Source organism: Hylaeus anthracinus, unplaced genomic scaffold, assembly GCF_026225885.1.
Source record: "Hylaeus anthracinus isolate JK02 unplaced genomic scaffold, UHH_iyHylAnth1.0_haploid 4, whole genome shotgun sequence".
In the NCBI taxonomy this organism is placed as follows: domain Eukaryota; kingdom Metazoa; phylum Arthropoda; class Insecta; order Hymenoptera; family Colletidae; genus Hylaeus; species Hylaeus anthracinus.
The window spans coordinates 6793980-6813040 of NW_026535289.1; the positions used below are offsets into that span (position 1 = coordinate 6793980).

A 19061-nucleotide genomic window follows, 5' to 3' on the forward strand; every position below is an offset into this window, starting at 1 on the left:
TTAATTTAAATAAATAGATATCTTTCATACATTGTTAGTATTTATTGCTCAAAATCTCATAGAAACAAATACAAAATGTGTAAATTCAATTTTTCTAACTATTTTTTAAAAATAGTAATTACTGTTAGTTATTAAAGAAAGGCAAATATTGTATTCAACTTTTATGTGTACATAAAAAATGCGTTATATCGCCAAAAATATTTTTATAATTATCTTATATATGTATAGTTATACTTCATTCATTTTTACATTTAACATTACAAATACATTTTAATACATAAGAATTAAAAATTTCATATACTGTGCATATTTGCAAATGTTCATAATATATGTATATTAAAATACAATGCAACATCAAGATTGATTCAAAGTGAAATGCAATAAACATTAATACTAATTTCGTGTTGATTTATCTCCTGTAACGGCCCAAGTAAGCTTTGCAATTAGGGCAACTGTGATGAACATCCATGCATTCATCGATGCAGCAAGGTATTAAACAACAGCCTAGCCAACATCTGTTAAAATACATATATATAAGAATATTGAAAATTTCGGATTATTAATTATAAAACACTTTTATATTCACCCCATTAATGCAATCACAACACCAGATATGTAAGCGATCATGCCAGGTTCTGTTTTTGTTGTAGTATCAATTTCTGCATGACAATGTGGGCAAATTGTACGTGTTGATTCTGGTCCAAGAGGAACAATTGTTGTTACAATAGTTGGTCCACCACTCATATCTATAAAAATAATAAACTTTCTCTTTAATAATTCATTGTTTCAATCTACTTAATTAAATTATATTTCATAGTAGAAACTATATATGGTTTATAAACATACAAGTTTCAGCAGGTGTAAAAGGGCTAGCAGGTGGCACACCACCCATTGCATGTGAATACCCAGGTGGTGCACAAGGAGGTGGCGCATAAGGTGGTGGTGGCCCAGTTTTATTCATAATGGTTTTCTGTTATTTATATACAGAGTATCTACAATTAAACATGATATTATATAACTGCATGAGAATGAATCACAACTCATTGTTATTAATTTCTACTTATTATTATGCTTGGGTATAGGTAATGTCAAATTTTTTATTCTGATTGTAACAGAATATAAAGAAAATAATTAAAATAATCTTGTAGAGGTAATTACATGTAGTACAGTTTATTAATTATATATTTACACTCTATTTAAAAGTAAAATAACATTGTCAAATGATTAAATGCAAAACTAATAATGAAATTTCTCTCGAAATATTATTCAAATTGAATTAAACAGTTAAAATTCAATTTTTAATCTAATTTATAGCATGGATTAACACATTCAATTGCTTATTAGTGGTAATAACAATGATCATCTCCTGGATATACACGATCTGATTGCGAAATTTAATTTCCCAAATGACATCCTTGTCTATTTGAGTAAAAGTATGACAATATTTAACGATTCCTCCCCACCTTTATATGAACACATAGTATAACATGATCTGCCTACCTTAGTAAAACAATAATAAATTGGTCACTGGGTAATTATTTAGGCGATGTATGAGTAATATCTAATTCTAAATCTTCAATAGTTTGAAGTATAAACATAGAAAGATGGTAAAATATATTTCTGCGCGTACATAGATGGCGTACCATAAGTTTCACGACAGTATTGATCTTCAATATTTCAATACAAACATCATTCGTTTTAATCATTCTTTCGCTTAAAGTAATTAAGAAGATTTCTGATAAATTATTGGTTGATTATGTATACAATAGCGACTCGATACATGTGCGTGGAATTTGTCCTACAGCATTGGATGAATATTTTTTTTGATTGGCTGAATAAGCCGCTCTGTGAGCAGGTGAGCTTACGAATTTGTCGCTCTCAAACATAGCGACCGCTCTCTTGTAGCAGCCACAAACATTATAATAAAACTAGTTTAACCCTATGCGGACGGAGGCGGCTATTTGCCGACACTCGTCCCCAAAGGGTTAATACTAGTGGGCGCCATCGGTGGAAAAACGCCCAAGTTTGTAGTGAAAATAGTTCCCACCGTTTAGAGAAGATGACGCCACCGATACCTTTTAATCGATTATAGTCTATTTTTCATAAATGCATAATTAATACAATTCTTTGCTTTATAGCACTACAATATGTTATTTCAATACATAATTTAAACATTTATCTGCTTTTACATATGTAAATGTAGCATTAATTATCGATCCTTAGCTGGTAGCGCCATCCAGCAAGAACAGTGAGAACCATTTTTACTACAAACTTAGGCGTTTCCCCAACGATGGCGTCCTGTAGTAATAAAACGATTGTTAGTATAGTTCAGTGGTTGGATGCTATGAAGGAGCAGTCGTTATGTTTGGGAACGAAAAGTTTGTAGCTTACCAGCCCACAAAGCGGCTTAGTGAGCGGTGACCTTTCTAGATGCATCCATTTTGTGCAATGTGGACAAAGCTTAAGAAATCAATATCGGTTTATAGTGCATATCTATGTATATCTAAACCATAGATCAGAGCGTGGTATTTAATCTTACTTGACACAATAAACAATTATTTGCCCGGTGCGGAGGAAGAACAGATGTTCAGTGACAGTGTGTATTGTTAATCTTCGTTTACCTGTGTTTAATGAAAGCTACTTTGAAACGCTAAATAACTGTGAAGGGATACAAACCTTCAGATTTTCTCATTGAATTTTTTTCATAACATCAAATATTTTCTTTTATCTCCGATAAGACATACGTCACGTTTTTTTGTAATGTAATGTCCTTCAGTATTTAAAAGTTTATCGTTCTTTATTTTATATAAAAATAAAAAAAAATAGTCGGGTTAAAGTCTAATTTTCTTTTAAATACTGATGATCGTATTTATGTCAAGTTTTCACTATCAGTTGACCGAAATATTTTTTAATAAAAGTGAAAAATGGTGCTAAGTCGAAATGATAAACGGAAAAGAAAAGAAGGAGATTTGGTGGACCTTATGGAGCCACTTTCAGAATCCCCAAAGAGGTGAGTATTCAATTAAAAATTGTTGCTTGCAATATACTTTTTGATTTAAAAATAAGATGTATGTAAATTCGATAAATAACAAATATTTTCGTGATATTTGTTATCCAATAAATAATTTTTCAGAAATTTTATTCAATTGTTGTGTGTATACTTTATTATAGGACCAAAGTGCATGCACAAAGAAAGTTTGCACAGGGTGCAACAACAGTTTTTAATGCTTCGCACACTCCAGTTAAGGATAAAGAGAAAACTAAACCTACAGTTATAACAGAGTTAATAACACATAAGCGACCTAACACAGAGGATTTTTTGACATTTTTATGCTTCAGAGGTTTCTTAATTTCTTTATAAATAATATTTTCCATTTTCTAAATAGTACTTTATGTATTAATGCTTAATTAAAATTTATATTTAGGTACACCAATTTTACCTCCAAATTTGAATTTTTTCAATGTTGGAAATAAAAAAGAAAAACCAGATCCCAAGTCAATACGTACACCAACAGATAAAGTGACTTCTTCTACTAGTACATTTACTGAAAATCAAAAGCCAGATTCAAGTCAGAAGCCTATTACCAAAATGAAACCTATTGTTACAAATAAGAAGAAGGTTGAAAACACATTACAAAAAAATATTACTAAATTTAAGACTACAACATCAACTGTACAAGCACTGAAGAAAAAGTATCAGGAACAGCGTCTTGCTAAAGAAAGGATTAAAAATAAATTTAAAACATCATGTGTTATGAGAACAAGATCTCGTACAGAACGAACAATTTTAAAACCTGCAAACAAACTGGCACCTAGGAAGTTTCTACCAAGAATTGAAACCAAACGACTTGGTTTACGAAGTAGTGTACTTATGGATAAGGTAAAAAAGACTTCTCCAAAAGTAAAAATTATACCACCTAAGCCAAAGAAGAAAGTTCTTGTAAAACAAAAGAACAGTGATACATCAAATTCAGATTCCACATCTGAAGAAGAAGAAGAAGATGAAGAAGAAGAAGAAGAAGAAGAAGAAGGACCTTCAGAAAAATCTGTACCACAAGTAAAACGTTCGATGCAAAGGAATGTTCAAAAGAAGATATGTACAAGAAGTAAATCTGAAATGAGAAGAATTACTCGTTCCCATAATGGAACAAATTCTCCAAAAAATCTTTGTAGAAGGCCAACTAGAAAGACTAAAGAGGCAGCTGCAGTGTACATGGAAATTCTTGGAAGGAAACTTGTAAGTCCTGACTTGGAAAATGATGATAATCTATCCATGGACAGTTTTCCAGAATTGCCAAATGCGCGTAAAATTGCCCAAACAGAAATTGAAATTAAGGCCAAAGTAAAACAGTCTATTACAAAGACTATTACAAAAAATAAAGATGGTAAAATCACTTCTATCCAAAGTACATCCAATAAACGATTGGATAAGACTAAAACTAGTAAAATTGCCTTTAAAAGCAAAAGGCTTGTAAAAGTTCAAAAATATTGTGAAATAGATAGCGACGAAGAATCGATAAGTTCTAATGGAACTAATAATACAAGGCCTGTAACAAGACGAAGTTTAGGGAAGTTAAATAAACCCGCGAGTAGATCTCTTAGATCTTCCTCTAAAACTGTAGTCACGCGAATGGAGATTCAAAATAATGCAAATATTAAATCAAAAGCTCAGATTCAAAATAATTTAAGGTTCAATAAAGACAAGTTTGTAATGAAACGGAAACGAGAACAAAATTTTAATAAACCGGTATACGACAAAAGTGCTGGCTTAAAAAATAAAGAAACAAAAAATACTGCTCATGAAAATACAGATTCTGATGAAGAAACATTAGGGATGTTGCTTAATAAGTTAAAAAGGAAGAAAGATATTCAAGAACAAAATGAACAGATTGCTACTAATGAAAATAATAGCAATCACGATACTACAAATAAAATTGAACAGCCCGTAGATAAACATTCTACAAAGGTAGATCTCTTAAAAGTATCAGACGACGAAGAATCGTTTCGGGGGTTTACGAAAAAAGCGATATCCAAAGTTTTAAATTCTTGTCAAACACATGTTAATGCTAATCTTCTTGCTACAGAAAAAACTGCTAATGAATTAGAAACATCCGAAGCAGAAAAAATACAAGACTCAAATACAGTTAAGAAACAGGAAGATAAGGATAAATCTTTGCTAGATAATATTTCTTCTCCTACAATAAACGTGTCAAATGATGAATGTGTTCAGTTTGAAAAAATTCAGAAGACAAAATCAGAATTACTTGATGAAACAGAATCTCAAACAACATTATTAGCAAATACCGAGAAAGAATGTCATCATAAAATAGAAATTTCTTCCACAAACATTCTAGACATGTCTTTGTCAACATTACATGTAAGAAAAGAGAAAGTAAACATGTCGACTGAACAAATCGAGAAATGGTTAAATGAAAGTTCCTTTGCTAAAGAGGAAAGTAAGCTAGAAATGGAAAATGTATCTACGTTCAAATACGATGTTTGCGAGAAAAAGGCTGATGTCTCGCATTTGTCTATCTCGACAAAAATTCAGCACTTAGTGAGACCAGTTAACGTCACGCTTTCTAAATTAGCGGAAAAAGCAAATATTAAAGATCGTTTGAACATACAGAATAAGTATGTACCAATAACAACAATTGATATACAGCCTGTTGATGCAAAGCAGCAAAGTGAGCCTACTAATGGAAATATAAATATTAACAAAAATAATATAGATGGAAAAGAAATGATTAAAGGACGAAATGTAAAGCCAAATAAAGACTCATGTCTTGGAGAAGATAGTGATATAGCAATAAAATCTGATCAAAATTCAATAGATGGATCTACTGAAAAGAAAGTATCAGCAGAAAAGAAATCCATATTTCAACCTAGAAAACCATTTTTACCTAAAGTTAAAGAGCGTAAAACAGTAACTCCCAATGCAAATGCATTTTCCCCAGAAAATGAAAGTAGCGTTTATGCGTTTGAAAGCGATACCGAAGTCCCTATTAATACTCCCTTTAGGCGCAAAGTTCGGGACTCGAATAAATCAAACATCACTGGTACTTCATCTGAAAGTGAGACAAATAAATGTATAGAAAAAATAATTAAAGGCAATTGTGAAATATCAGAATCTAAAGAAAAACCGAATAATGTTGTTTCAAAAAACGAGAACAAAGTCGTAGAATCGAAAAATACATCAAATTCATTATTAAATGTTAATAGGTTTGAATTACCCAAAAACTTTGCAACCTTAGCTAATATTCAAGTTCTACCACTAGATAAATTAACAACAACTTGGAGCAATGTAAACTGTAGTGCTTCGATAGCTGTACAAGTAAATCTTGATGATAACGCGCAAGGACAAGAACAAATAGGTGAAGGAGACACAAATCAACAAAAAAGTATAGAAATATCTACTCAGACGGAAAACAGTAATGAAAATGATGATGAAAACGATGGTCAACTATTTTATATACCTCTGCAAGCGGTTACGAGAAATGGACCGAATTTAGTCCAAGGACAGCAATTAATTCAAGGTGTAGCCGTTAAACTTGGTACTGAAGGACCAAATGGTCCTAATCAGAAAGTTCTTTTAAGAGCAAAATTAGTTACTAAACCTCCATCATCGATTGCACGTTGCCCTCCCGTGGGTACAGTGCAGCCCACGACTCGTATACCACCAACTTCTGCTCTTATAACTGAGAATCCAGTACCATCTACTTCTGCAAGTGCAACCTCAGTTATGACTGTGTCTGAAGTCCAACCGACCACTCCATGTAAAACTGAAACTATAATACAGACCATGAACAGACAAAATATTGGTATTGGGGGAATAGAAAAATTAACAAAATCCCCAAAAACTTCTAGAGAAAGAAAAACTTCTATCGATTCGAGTAAAAATGGGAAAAGGTAAAACCATTTTTCACATTGTACAGTACCTTATTTAATTGTTTTTGAATGTACATTTAAAATTTCAGATGTCAAATTAAATCTAAACAGAAAGGTAATGAAATTTGTTCTCCAACCAATAATGTAACATTTCCAAGTGCAAAGAATGAAAGCAATGGAGCACGTTTAGTCGAAGCTCCAACGTTTCATCCCACTGAGAAAGATTTTCAGGATCCTCTGGAATACATAGATAAAATAAGACCAATTGCAGAGAAGTTTGGAATATGCAGAGTTGTACCACCGCCTAATTTTAAAGTAAAATATATACAAATAAAATTATTTTACCTAAATATACATATTTTTAAATAAGGATGTATAAATGATACAATTTGTTCACTTTTAATTTTTCCTTCTAGCCGGAATGTAAAGTATCGGATGATATGCGATTTACTGCATATAATCAGTACGTACATCGTATGCTTCATAGATGGGGACCCAATGTAAAGGAAATGATGGCTATAAAAAAATATTTAGCCACACAAAGCATAACATTAACTCATCCACCTTGGGTAATACTTCTTACTTAAAATTTACTTTTTACTTTACATGCATACCACATTTATATCTTTTACAGATTGGTGGTATGGAAGTTGATTTGCCCCATTTATATCAAACGGTTCAAAGCTTAGGTGGATTGAAAGAAGTTATTGAAAAGAAAAAGTGGCAAAAAGTAGCAGATGGTATGAAGATACCAAAATCTGCCCAAGATCGTGTAACCAAATTAGACGACATTTATTGTAAATACTTATTACCATACGATACATTATCTCCAGGTATTTCTATATAAATACATAAACAAAACGACACAATTTTTCAATTTATTTATCGATAAAATTATGTATTTAGATGAAAGAGGTAAATTGTTTGATGAAGTTGAATCTGAATGGATGAAAAGGGAAAGTAGAGCTTTGCAAAGACAAAACGCACCAGCAAATGATAATGAAGAAGATGAAGAAGATGATAGCTCTGATGAAATTGAAGAATGCATTGTTAAGGTATGAATTTCAAATTATAATTGTATATATTAACATTTCTTTCGATTTACGAAACCTTTTGTAATTTTACAGGGTAGAAACATGCCACTAAATGCTTTTTATCGTATCGCACGGAACACACAACGTATGTGGTTCGGTGAAAATCAACGATCTGGAAATGAAATCGAGGGTGCTTCTGCTGATGAAGTTGAAAATGCATTTTGGAAGCATGTCGCAGAAAGAAAGCGACACGTGTGCGTGCATGCCGCAAGCATTGATTCGAGTGGTCGTGGTTTTGGATTTTCCGTTGCCAAGAATAGTCCATTTGCTAGACATCCATGGAATCTTAAAGTACTTACTAACAATGCTGGATCAGTATTAAGAGCTTTGGGTCCACTAATGGGTATATAAACTGTTCACTGCATTTCTATGACTAACTAAGATATACGATGAGTTACGACATGCACGGGAAACTAGGCTATTTTTGAGCGTAGAGATTCGGTTATTGCCGGCAATATCAATTTAACGTTTTCATTGATGAAGGACTTAGGACTTACTTTCACTTTGTTTTCGTCCTCAATAGCCGTCTCATGTCGTAAACTTGGATTTTCGAAAAGTGATTGAAATGACCCTCACCTAACGGTAAAGGACATTTGGGGATCACTTAGACTTGAGCTCTCTCGTGAGTACAGGTTCAAAAGAAAACGCGTTGTAACAAGACGATAATTCTATAATCAACGAATTAAAATCATGTATACTCTATTTACTTAAAAAAAATAAAAGGAAACAAAATTATTCTTCTTCATTGTTTATAATGGATAATATTATTTCTAGGGGTGACAGTACCAACACTTCACGTGGGCATGCTATTCAGTGCATGTTGTTGGTACCGCGATCCGCATGGTCTTCCTTGGATAGAGTATTTACATACAGGTGCTAAAAAGATTTGGTATGGCATACCAGACGAGCATAACAATAATTTTAGAGAAGCTCTTTCAAAAATGGTGCCTCGATATTGTAAAAATAAGACTATATGGCTACCTTCGGATACGGCGATGGTTCCTCCAGAATTGCTTGTTAGTAATGGAGTATCACTATGCCAAACTGTGCAGGAACCAGGGCAATATATAATTGTATTTCCTAAAGCGTTTACATCAAGTATATGTACTGGCTATGTAGTATCTGAAAGCGTTTACTTTGCACAACCATCATGGTTAGAAACTGCTGAACAAGTGTTTAAAGTGAGTAAATAAGTAAATAACGAATGATATTATAAATAAATAACATTTCTTGTTAATAATTCTGGCTCATCATTTTAGGACATACAAGATAGCTGTGAGCCATCGATTTTTTCATTCGAAAGATTGTTATTTAATATTATTAATGATTCTAGATCTCATGTAGAAGTAATGAAACAGGTAAAAAATTGATACTAATACCGTGTGATGTACTTTATTTCGTGTTTTGGTATACATGTAAGTATGTTTTTAGATTTTACCAAGTGTGATTAAAATTCGTGAGAAGGAAATAAATTACCGAAAACAGTTGGAATCAGTGGGACTCACAAATACTGAAAGATTGCCTTTACCAGATAGTGGAAAAAGAAAGAAAGGGAAAAAAGTAAAAGAAGATGATGGCGATTTTGAATGTGAAACTTGTAGAGCTAACCTATTTGTTTCATTGGTTAATAATTCACAAGATGACAGCGTCTATTGCTTACCACATGCATTACAGTTACTTAATAAGAAAAAGCAAGCTTTAAAACATTATACTCTAATGTATACATATAACGAGGTAAATAAATCTTAATAAATACATAATTTTTTAAATTATACAAATAATAAAATTATTTACAGTAATCTACGTTTTTTTGTTCGTAGGATGAATTGGATGATTTGATTCATAAACTAGAAGAAAGAATTGAAGCCAAAACTAAAAAGACTAATCAAATCAAACAAGCTAAGTAACGTGTCTGAAAATCTATTTATTAAATTATATAGGTAACAGTTATTTATTACTCTATATCAAAATAATTATCAAGATTTTGTTATATAGATGTATATCATATTTATTCTTCGTATCATAGTTATATAATTGTATATAAAAATAAGTTTTTCTCGTTTTAAAGGGAACGAACTTAGTGCATATTTAAAAAATTGAATGACTAATGCATTTCTAATAAAACCTTTAATTTTTTAATACGAATAAAGTTACTATTATTTTATATTATTTCTATATATATTTATACACGTATTTCACTCCGTTTTCTTCAAGTATATTAAAAAGCATAAGATGTATGAATCTATAAAGTGTTTCAGCAAAGTTCATAAAATTATAAAAATATAATCTTACCGAATATTTCTTATGATAAATAAAGTCTATACCATTTGTTATTTAAGAAGTAAGTAAATATTTAAATAGTACCATACTTATGTATACAAAATTTATTATGAATACTTTGGAATTATAAAGCAAAGAATTATAACATCTTCAATATGAGATCGTATAAATTAAATAAATTTTGGGGCAAAATAACGTAATTTATATTATTATATAAATCAGCCTGTATATCATGAAATTCAATGAATATCACATTACAACACAAAATATAACCTCCTGAGAATTTATAAATGTTTTACTTACACATTAAGATAAATTATTATAAAAGAAATGCTTTGTAAACATAATATAATTATTATTAAGTAATAAACATTCTTTTACATACATACATAATTATGCACATTATAGAAGAATACTGAACTTTGAGTTTGTTTATTAACTTTTAACTAATTAAATTGTAATTAATTATATCAATTTTTAGCCGTAATTATTAATAATTTACAACATACAAGATTTATGTTCAATACTCTATTACCTTCTATTATGCTGTGCGCTTATTCAAAATCATAATAGGAAAATACAATAAACATGTAGTAAATAAACCAACGAAAGGAACCAACCGAATACAGTTAATTAGCATTATTTACGAAAGGAATGTTCTCCTAACCTCTTTCTACGTTAAACACTTCAATACTCTTTTTATACCCTATATTTGAATATCACTATCAAATAAATGCTAACATAAAAATTCTTATATTTATATTATGCGCGGTATGAGAGAAAACAGTTTGGTATGTTAATATGAAATTCATTAGTATGAATTACATATTTGAAAGTAACACTTATTAATGAAAATTAATCAGAAGATTCTATAGGAAATAAAATAATTAGGAGATGTAGTTAACTTCATATGCAAAAATATGTATAAAATGCAGTAAACGGTATGCATATTGGATATGGAATAATTTCCATAATAAATAAATTTTGTTTCATTGCATGCCAATTTCAATGGTCTACAATTTACTGTTCTCTACGTTGCACTATGTTAGTCAGTATCTGAGTAGAATTTTCGTGGCCTTTGATTACATCATCTTCCTCTGAACTAAATTCCGCATTTAAAAGGTTTGTTAAAGATGTTGATTTCTGAGTTAACAAAGGCAAATTTATATCCATCCCCTCTTCGGTTTTTAAGTTATTAGTTAGAGAAGAATTTAGTGGTAATTCCATGTTTTCACTTTTTGTATTCCTATTTGATAATATTTTTTGAACAGTATGAATCATAATTCCACCAAGGCACATTAACAATCCTATGAAGTTGAGGCCACTCATTTGATCGCCTTTCCATTCAACAGCCAAAATTAATATACATATTTCCTAAAAAAAACATTCATGGAAGAAAAGATTTGTATACAAATATATGGTATATTTTTAATATGAAATGAATATAATTTTGACTTACCTTAGTTATGCCAGTAATTGAAAGAGTGAGACTAGAAGTGTGTGTAACAACTAAGAATTCCATAACTTCCATATGAAAAGCTATAAAAGCACTTCCAAGCACAACAGTTGTAGTCATTGCAATAGAGTGAACATCACTCCAGTCGGTAGTTATGAAATTACTATACAGATGAGATCCTACAAAAATAATTTCTTCTTTAATACAGAAATTTAAACCTGTGTTGACTAATATTTAAGTATTATGGAAAATTTTACCTTCAAACCACAGCATCACTGGTATAATAGGCACTAACATCCATAGTTGCATGTAGTACATCATATCAATTGGACTTTTCATTCCCACTTTAGATTTTTGCATGATCAGTTGTGTCATAGTCCACCGAATACCACTTGAAAATGATGCTAAGAGGCAGATTGCAAAGCCAAAAATTCCAAATTGTGTTGATTTATAAGTAAACATAAATAAACCACCTGATATCATTACTACGATGCATATTAATGACCAAGACTTCCTTTCTAATTTTAAGATAAGAGCAAAACCAAGAATAAAAATAATTGTTGTTGATTTTGTCATACTATACCTGCACAAACACATAATGTAATTTATAATAGTAAAAATATATTTTATTATAATAGCAATTAAATATATACATACAATGAAATTGTAATTAATGAAAGTGCCCAGTTGGATAAACCAACATCAAGACCACTAGCTATGCCTACTGGCATAACCATTACTATTATGCTTTGCCAAGGAAGCTTTAATTGTTGTTGTCTCTTGTAACATGTTCTGACACATCTTATTATGGCAGATAAGAGAAACTTCATTGCTAAATGACATATTACCACGGTAAGAGGAAAATTAAAACCCTACAATTACAAAAGTAGCAATTAAAGGTAATGAAAACATCTGAAATAAATATAAATAATAATACAAGTTTCTATAAAATTAGAAATTGCTTCCTTACATATGTTTTATAAAGCCATTGTAAGTAAAATGTTAAGCCTACGGATAAACTAAAATAAATAAGAATTAATATAAACGTTTGAATGGCTTTTTTCCAAGCTGATGTTTCCTTTTTAATAGTGCCTGAGAATTCTTGAACAGGCTGAAGGAAACAGTCTGATGTATCGTCTGTATCTTTGGCAATTTCATATTTTATATGTGACCTTGTCATACTTCAAAGGAAAACAGTCTGTAAATAAATAAATTTTTACAGTAAAACATCATGTTGCTTGAAATGTTCAATATTAATCTACAAAAGGTGATACATTTTTTAAAATCGTATCCAATGTTTTTATTATTCGATTTAAATTAATAATTAAAATTCATTGATTATTATGATAATTTGCAATGTAGCATAATATTACTAATCTGCATATCAAATACTTCAAACGTACCGTCTTGTACTCCTTCTGATACATAAAAATTGTTAACAAATTGTTACGTTTGACGTTCGACATCTGTTATCGAATTTTATGTTCACTAATACAAGTATTCATATGCCAACGAAGACACAATTGTTATATTCATTCTGGAAAAGTACAATATATAGAAATTATAGATGCGAACAAAAATTCGAGGGAAACAGAATTAAAACGTGTTATTATTACTTACCTCGATATTGACACATACGAAAAAAATATGGAACCATGTATAAACATAACCTAAAAGCTACACAAGTTAAAAGGAATGTAATAAATCATTTGATAAATAGTGTATCTAGCCTATCACCACGATCAATTTATTCATCAAATTTTATTCGTAAATATCTTGATATTAGTAGGTGTCAATACATTGTAATCGTAAACGTAAGATAACATCGCAATCGCTTTGATTGCATCTAATTATTGTTTGCGATATATTCCATTGATCTTATGAGAAGTTTGGTATATAAATATTAAATAAAACAAAAATTAAAATAATATATATACGTAAAATATAATAGGAAATTAGAAAAGAGATGTTTAATTTTTCATATAATTTTGTATAATTTTTTCAATAATTTAATCAAAATACAAATAGAATTAACGTTCATGTAACTTTTATTCTAAGCAAAATGTACACTGACTTGAAGAGGTCAAATATAAAAAACAGTCGTGATCTTTGTATAAATGGAAATAGTTATATCTAGTAAAAAGGTATTCAAAATCAATTCACTGTTATCAAGTCAGTATAAATTCTGCTTTTATATACATATAGCTCTCAATTTTTTGATAAAATATATTTTAAAAAACTACTAAACAATATTATTTACTAATTAAATGCAGATTACACACTTTATATCATATATTACATTAATTTATCAGAATAAGTGAGAAATTTTGATACTTGTATAATGATTTGAAGACAAACCTCAGATTTAAATTTATATATTAAATGTAAAGCTTGTAGTAAGTGAATACAAATATTTCTATTAAATAACTTAAATGTTTAATTGTCGATGATAATACTTTCAATCGACTGTTCTTGATTGGATTGTCTTCAATTCATATTATGTTTTAATCAGACTCTATCGTATACATTAATTCATGAATATACATATACAGCATTGTTAGAAAATAGTATATTACAGTTGTCCTGAATGTAATCAGTTGCATATCCTTATTACACATATATAATTAGTCGTTTCTTATTTGTGTGTTATCTACGGTCACTACGTCCACCATTTCGATATCCCCCACGACCACGAGAATTAGTTTTTGTTGCAACAGCTGTTTTTGTTGTCGAGTCACCAGAATATCTTGCTGATCCCCCTGGAAGTCCTGCAGTATTACCACTGTTTCCACCATTGCTTCCATTACTACCATTTCCACTTTTTGTTGTTGTAGAGCTACCAGATGTACCAGTAGTTGGTGTTGTTGAATTACTTTGAATTGCCTGTAACAAAATATATTAAAATAGTATCGTTAAGTGCAGTTGTACCATGGATGATACTATTGGAAAATAATTAAAATTAACATTATATCAAATGTACCAAAGGTTGCCTTCCAGGTTGACCAGCAATATTATTTGCATTTCCATTATTTGTAATGCTATTATTAATGTTACTACCGGGTGGACCAGATCCGCTTTGATTAATCATTTGTTGTGCTAAAGCAGGATTTGGTTCGCTCATGTTTAGTTGCTCGTTGATGACCATACAGAATTCTCCAATTTTTTGTATGTCCCCATTTTTTCCTGAATACAATGTTAAGCACTGTCTCCAAACAGATGCATACCCTTTTGTTAATCTTACTATATCACCCGGTACTAAAAGTTGACCAGGCTCGTCCCAAATTGAAACGTTCATGCAAGCTGTACTGTCCGCCACTTTAAACGTTCGAACTTCGCGGTTTTCTTTGGTGATGGTAGGATGGCCAACTTCCAGAACAATAAACACCACATTAATGTTTTTTTGGCCCGGCCGTATATCTTTTATTAGTACGTATTCCATTGTCTGATAATCAATGTACACTTTACACTAACACACTTTGCGAACAATCACCTCCACAAGTGTATTTGAAAATACGTCAGATGTGCGCTCTCTACTTTATATGTCGTTTAATTTAACTTCCCTATTATCTTCGATAACCGTCAAAGCTCGTGTATCGTATCGACTCTATTCTAGAAATACTTAGGGTAACACTAATGAAAGTTTAATGGTCTCGATTGCGTAAAATAAGAAAGAAGTTCATTAGAAAAGTAATACGGGTGTTATGCTGTTGGTAGCTGATAGAGCGAATGTCAGCCATCTTATTCTAGTACGTCATCCAAACACCAGTATCGCCACTGTACGACAATATGCGCGTCATCCAAACAATTTAGCAGCAGCTAGCTAGATCTAATTCTAATGCCGCATTTACACACTCATCGAGCGTTCCCGCGTTCCCGAGCGGGGATCAAATTATGCAGAAGAATAATGCAATTGTAATATTTCAACAATATGAAAAAGAAGAATTATTTAAATGAGATACTTATTTAATATACATTTCAAATTTATGACAAAAATAAAAATATGACTTTGTGTATATTCGTACTTAGTATTTTTATTGTTCATTCGTTTTCCATTCTTGTCATTTTCAAAAAGCGTTTGTTGTATGTGAGATGTTTTCCACATCAGAGTTGATCAGAGATACCAGTAGATGTATTACATACTATTGTACTTAGTTCTTTTTTATAACCAGTCAATGATCTTTTCATAAATTAACATTAATGAATGCATTATCAGTTGTAAACATTAAATTTGTTCTTGTTGAAGATTCTATAAAATATAGCTTAACCGCAGAGTTATAGAATTTGACCCACTAAACAGTTTAAAACCTATACTATACTTCGAAATGTCACAGTATTAGTGAATGCGTTTCACTATCGTGCAACGTATATTCCGATTATTAAATATTTAATTTAATAAAAGTATTGAAATAGTTTCACTATTCTCTGAATGGCTATCAATATTAACGAAAACGGATAACCGTAAAACGTGTCTCAACATACGTTATGTTGTCTTAATCGTATTGGTTTGAGATCAAGTTGATGTCAACATTACGTTTTTAAATAATGGACGTGGACGATTCAATTGATCCAAAAGAAGTAAAAGTAACTCTTGAAACATATAAAAAATTGGCTCACGATTTTGTAAACCATGACACAATCTTAAAGGTAAAATTTTGTTAAATTGATTAGTATCTTACGATTACTACAATCTTTTTATTGTAGGATAAAACAGTCCTGTCGTATGTAGCATACGTCTTAGAGATACCCGATATTGAAATTATGAATTTGGGCTTAGATATTCTCGAATTGTTTGTTAAAAATGTAGACAATTATGTACACATAACCTCTACTTTCGGAATCCGAGAAGCCCTGGATGCAATTATAAATAAATATAATGTAGATGAAACAAAAATAGCCAAGCGGGCTCAATATGTAAAAAATGAAATAGAAAGAATGAAACCACCAATATATAATTTACGTAGCAGATGCAGAAGAGTTATTGAACCTAAAAAACTAAAAACTCATGTTATCATGTTACATGTTCAAGGTTTATTACCGGTAAATACAATCAATACGTGTATGTTTTAATTGCGGATGTAGTAACTGACACCAATTATATATTAATTAGGATACCCGTTCAGAATTGGAATCAATATTGATAAGAATTGAAGGATTAGTTTCTCTTGTAGTCGATGTGGAACATCAACGTGTTACGATGCGTACGCTAAGTTATGTCACAGCAAAACAAATTGCAGAAGCTATTCAGAACAATACAGACAACATGGAAGCAAGATTAGTTGCAAGAAATAAGTTTAATCAAGAATATCTTGTCAAACTGGTATATGGACATTTGATGTATACGTTAGAAGTAGAATTACATATTTTCTTAATAACGTATGTTATAATTTGTAGGTTCATACAGGCGATAGTTGTGACACTGATGACATGCCGGATTATTTACCTGAAGAAGAAGAGCAAGAAGATGAGAAAGAGGGTGTTGTTTCCTTGTTTACTGGTTTAAGACAAAGTGCTTCATCGTTATACAAATCTACTACTGAATTTCTTCAGAATTCGTTTTATTGGTAAATTAAAAAAGTACTTACAGTAAGCATCACTTTTTTTATTCTATGCTCTGCGAGCAATTTAATAAAAGTAGTAAATGTTTGAAGTTGTTAATTTGATGAAAAAATGTTTTTATCAAATCTGTTTTGAATGGTTCATTAATAATCTTATAATATTATGACATTTTTTTAGATTTTTATTTTTTATTGTAGCATCAGGAGTATAAACTTGTTCATTTTTCATTAGTATTAATATTATATTCATGCATTAATCGTATTTATTATAAAATACCAAGTACCCAAAGTGTTTACTTTTTGTATGTATTTCCAAGACTGTCAAGTGTATACACATTGAAGAATTTTGCTTTACAATTCTGATAGCAGCCAAATTTTGATGTCATTGCTTAAATTTAGAAAAAAATTAGATTATATACATATATATATATACAATAACTTAAATTTCTTATAAATTTGTAACTCAACAAAGAATTATAAAGCATTGAAAAAGTACAAGATATGAAGAAATTAGTCATGAAACCTTGGGCTAATTATACAGGTTAGTCAAAGATATGATAATGACTAAGTTATTGAATGTAAATAAGGTTGTACAAGGAAAAGATTTTATCATTTGTATGTGTATCGTCAATTTAGCATTTATATTATACAAACAAGTTTATTTGGAATAACATTGAGTTCCCTAAATTATAACTAAGCACGAAAGTGGTTGAAATACCTCATTACTGTACACATAACCTTTTCTGTTAGAAGTTTTTTTTTTTTTATAATGCACTTTTCTCATTACTTTTACATTATTGGAAAGTGGCTGTGCGAATATTTATTGTATGTATTTTAATAGGTTAATGTACTTCTGTATAAAATGAAATTATAGTATGTACTATTGGCTCTCGTACGACTGTATTTATTGCCTAATGAAATTTGAACATTAAATAATGTGTTTTGTTTTTAAACTTTAATGAATATGGACCACTGAAGTCTTGTACTTTGTTTAAAAAAAATTTAAGTTTAACAATATATGATATAATCTGAATAAGATACATTAAAATAAAACGAAATAAATCGATTATTGTAAATCAACTTTATTGTTTGTAACACAAATTTTATGTACCGTTTCTATTATTACAAAATAATAGAACTAGTCAGTTTAGCTGCCACTGCACAAGAAGGAACAATTTATGCAACTACTCGCATAAATATAATCGATACAATATGTATGATTATTAGAAAGTACATCTCTGTATGTCTTATTAATTACTTCGTCCAAATGAGCACATCAAAATGTTATACTGTATCTTATTTACTATTTTCTTAAATTTATGTTGTATTGTCTATATTTACAAAGTATAGTAATTGTCATTAAGGCAATTTGAGTTTCAAAGCAGGTACAATAGATGGATGCAGAACAATACTTTGGACAATTGAGTTGACAGTGTCGTCTAGTTATGCATACGTAATTGTAATACTTATTGTTATTAATTTGAAAGAATGAGTATGACTTTCATGTACAGTCCAATACTATTGTTGAGTTTCAGTTTGAAACTCAGACAACCTGCATTGTTTTCACTAAGTTTATTATGCAACTTATACTAATTTTATTATAAACATAGTTATTAAATTAGATTTTTCCATTTTATAATTGAGAAATGAAATAAAATCTATTGCATGCAGTACTTTACATACATCAATAATAAGGTTAACTGTAAAAATGTAATTTTAGTGCATCCAAAATATTTTATGACGCTGTTATAATTTAATTTATTTCAAGAATAAAATGTTCACTAAATA

General features: G+C 30.2%; 5 protein-coding genes across 7 annotated transcripts; 2 read left to right on the forward strand and 3 right to left on the reverse strand.

Annotated features, from left to right (window-relative positions):
- Positions 1–30: 30 nt before the first annotated feature.
- On the reverse strand, positions 31–1643 carry LOC128894735 (LITAF domain-containing protein). Of its 2 annotated transcripts, none has more exons than XM_054156687.1 (4): positions 1190–1443; positions 847–992; positions 587–746; positions 31–515 (listed from the first exon to the last, which is right to left on the reverse strand). In XM_054156687.1, the coding sequence occupies exons 2-4, from the start codon at positions 959–961 to the stop codon at positions 410–412; spliced, it is 381 nt and encodes a 126-aa protein (XP_054012662.1). In that variant the 5' UTR covers positions 962–992; positions 1190–1443; the 3' UTR covers positions 31–409. The 2 variants fall into 2 exon arrangements, with proteins under 2 accessions (XP_054012662.1, XP_054012663.1); XM_054156688.1 differs by lacking the exon at positions 1190–1443 and adding an exon at positions 1501–1643 and having other exon boundaries at positions 33–515.
- A 787-nt stretch (positions 1644–2430) lies between these two features.
- On the forward strand, positions 2431–11320 carry LOC128894722 (protein Jumonji). Its single transcript, XM_054156666.1, has 13 exons — positions 2431–2596; positions 2919–3010; positions 3172–3341; positions 3426–6909; positions 6978–7203; positions 7305–7457; positions 7523–7721; positions 7795–7943; positions 8016–8325; positions 8757–9163; positions 9242–9340; positions 9414–9716; positions 9803–11320. Exons 2-13 carry the CDS (start codon positions 2925–2927, stop codon positions 9887–9889), a joined length of 5673 nt encoding a protein of 1890 aa, XP_054012641.1. The 5' UTR covers positions 2431–2596; positions 2919–2924; the 3' UTR covers positions 9890–11320.
- On the reverse strand, positions 10594–13836 carry LOC128894729 (solute carrier family 35 member C2). 2 transcript variants are annotated; one of them, XM_054156680.1, is made up of 7 exons: positions 13339–13836; positions 13122–13255; positions 12689–12916; positions 12376–12590; positions 11976–12301; positions 11722–11897; positions 10594–11636 (listed from the first exon to the last, which is right to left on the reverse strand). In XM_054156680.1, the coding sequence occupies exons 3-7, from the start codon at positions 12896–12898 to the stop codon at positions 11283–11285; spliced, it is 1281 nt and encodes a 426-aa protein (XP_054012655.1). In that variant the 5' UTR covers positions 12899–12916; positions 13122–13255; positions 13339–13836; the 3' UTR covers positions 10594–11282. The 2 variants fall into 2 exon arrangements, with proteins under 2 accessions (XP_054012655.1, XP_054012656.1); XM_054156681.1 differs by having other exon boundaries at positions 13122–13836.
- A 150-nt stretch (positions 13837–13986) lies between these two features.
- On the reverse strand, positions 13987–15685 carry LOC128894734 (SOSS complex subunit B homolog). Its single transcript, XM_054156686.1, has 2 exons — positions 14699–15685; positions 13987–14601 (listed from the first exon to the last, which is right to left on the reverse strand). Exons 1-2 carry the CDS (start codon positions 15155–15157, stop codon positions 14365–14367), a joined length of 696 nt encoding a protein of 231 aa, XP_054012661.1. The 5' UTR covers positions 15158–15685; the 3' UTR covers positions 13987–14364.
- Positions 15686–15842: 157 nt separating this feature from the next.
- On the forward strand, positions 15843–18161 carry LOC128894732 (armadillo repeat-containing protein 1-like). The gene is made up of 4 exons (XM_054156685.1): positions 15843–16362; positions 16420–16755; positions 16826–17035; positions 17110–18161. Exons 1-4 carry the CDS (start codon positions 16261–16263, stop codon positions 17281–17283), a joined length of 822 nt encoding a protein of 273 aa, XP_054012660.1. The 5' UTR covers positions 15843–16260; the 3' UTR covers positions 17284–18161.
- The last annotated feature ends 900 nt before the right edge of the window (positions 18162–19061 follow it).

Excerpts from the sequence above, each read along its gene's own strand:
- LOC128894735 (XM_054156687.1), bottom strand. The coding sequence starts at position 961 with ATGAATAAAACTGGGCCACCACCACCTTATGCGCCACCTCCTTGTGCA. Across the intron at positions 747-846 it reads TTTTACACCTGCTGAAACTT|ATATGAGTGGTGGACCAACT; the intron begins GTATGTTTATAA and ends TTATTTTTATAG. Across the intron at positions 516-586 it reads GTTGTGATTGCATTAATGGG|ATGTTGGCTAGGCTGTTGTT; the intron begins GTGAATATAAAA and ends GTATTTTAACAG.
- LOC128894722 (XM_054156666.1), top strand. The coding sequence starts at position 2,925 with ATGGTGCTAAGTCGAAATGATAAACGGAAAAGAAAAGAAGGAGATTTG. Across the intron at positions 3,011-3,171 it reads CTTTCAGAATCCCCAAAGAG|GACCAAAGTGCATGCACAAA; the intron begins GTGAGTATTCAA and ends ACTTTATTATAG. Across the intron at positions 7,722-7,794 it reads ATACGATACATTATCTCCAG|ATGAAAGAGGTAAATTGTTT; the intron begins GTATTTCTATAT and ends TTATGTATTTAG.
- LOC128894729 (XM_054156680.1), bottom strand. The coding sequence starts at position 12,898 with ATGACAAGGTCACATATAAAATATGAAATTGCCAAAGATACAGACGAT. Across the intron at positions 12,591-12,688 it reads AATGGCTTTATAAAACATAT|GGTTTTAATTTTCCTCTTAC; the intron begins GTAAGGAAGCAA and ends TTGTAATTGTAG. Across the intron at positions 12,302-12,375 it reads TCATTAATTACAATTTCATT|GTATAGTATGACAAAATCAA; the intron begins GTATGTATATAT and ends GTGTTTGTGCAG.
- LOC128894734 (XM_054156686.1), bottom strand. The coding sequence starts at position 15,157 with ATGGAATACGTACTAATAAAAGATATACGGCCGGGCCAAAAAAACATT. Across the intron at positions 14,602-14,698 it reads AACCTGGAAGGCAACCTTTG|GCAATTCAAAGTAATTCAAC; the intron begins GTACATTTGATA and ends ATTTTGTTACAG.
- LOC128894732 (XM_054156685.1), top strand. The coding sequence starts at position 16,261 with ATGGACGTGGACGATTCAATTGATCCAAAAGAAGTAAAAGTAACTCTT. Across the intron at positions 16,363-16,419 it reads ACCATGACACAATCTTAAAG|GATAAAACAGTCCTGTCGTA; the intron begins GTAAAATTTTGT and ends TTTTTATTGTAG. Across the intron at positions 16,756-16,825 it reads ATGTTCAAGGTTTATTACCG|GATACCCGTTCAGAATTGGA; the intron begins GTAAATACAATC and ends TATATTAATTAG.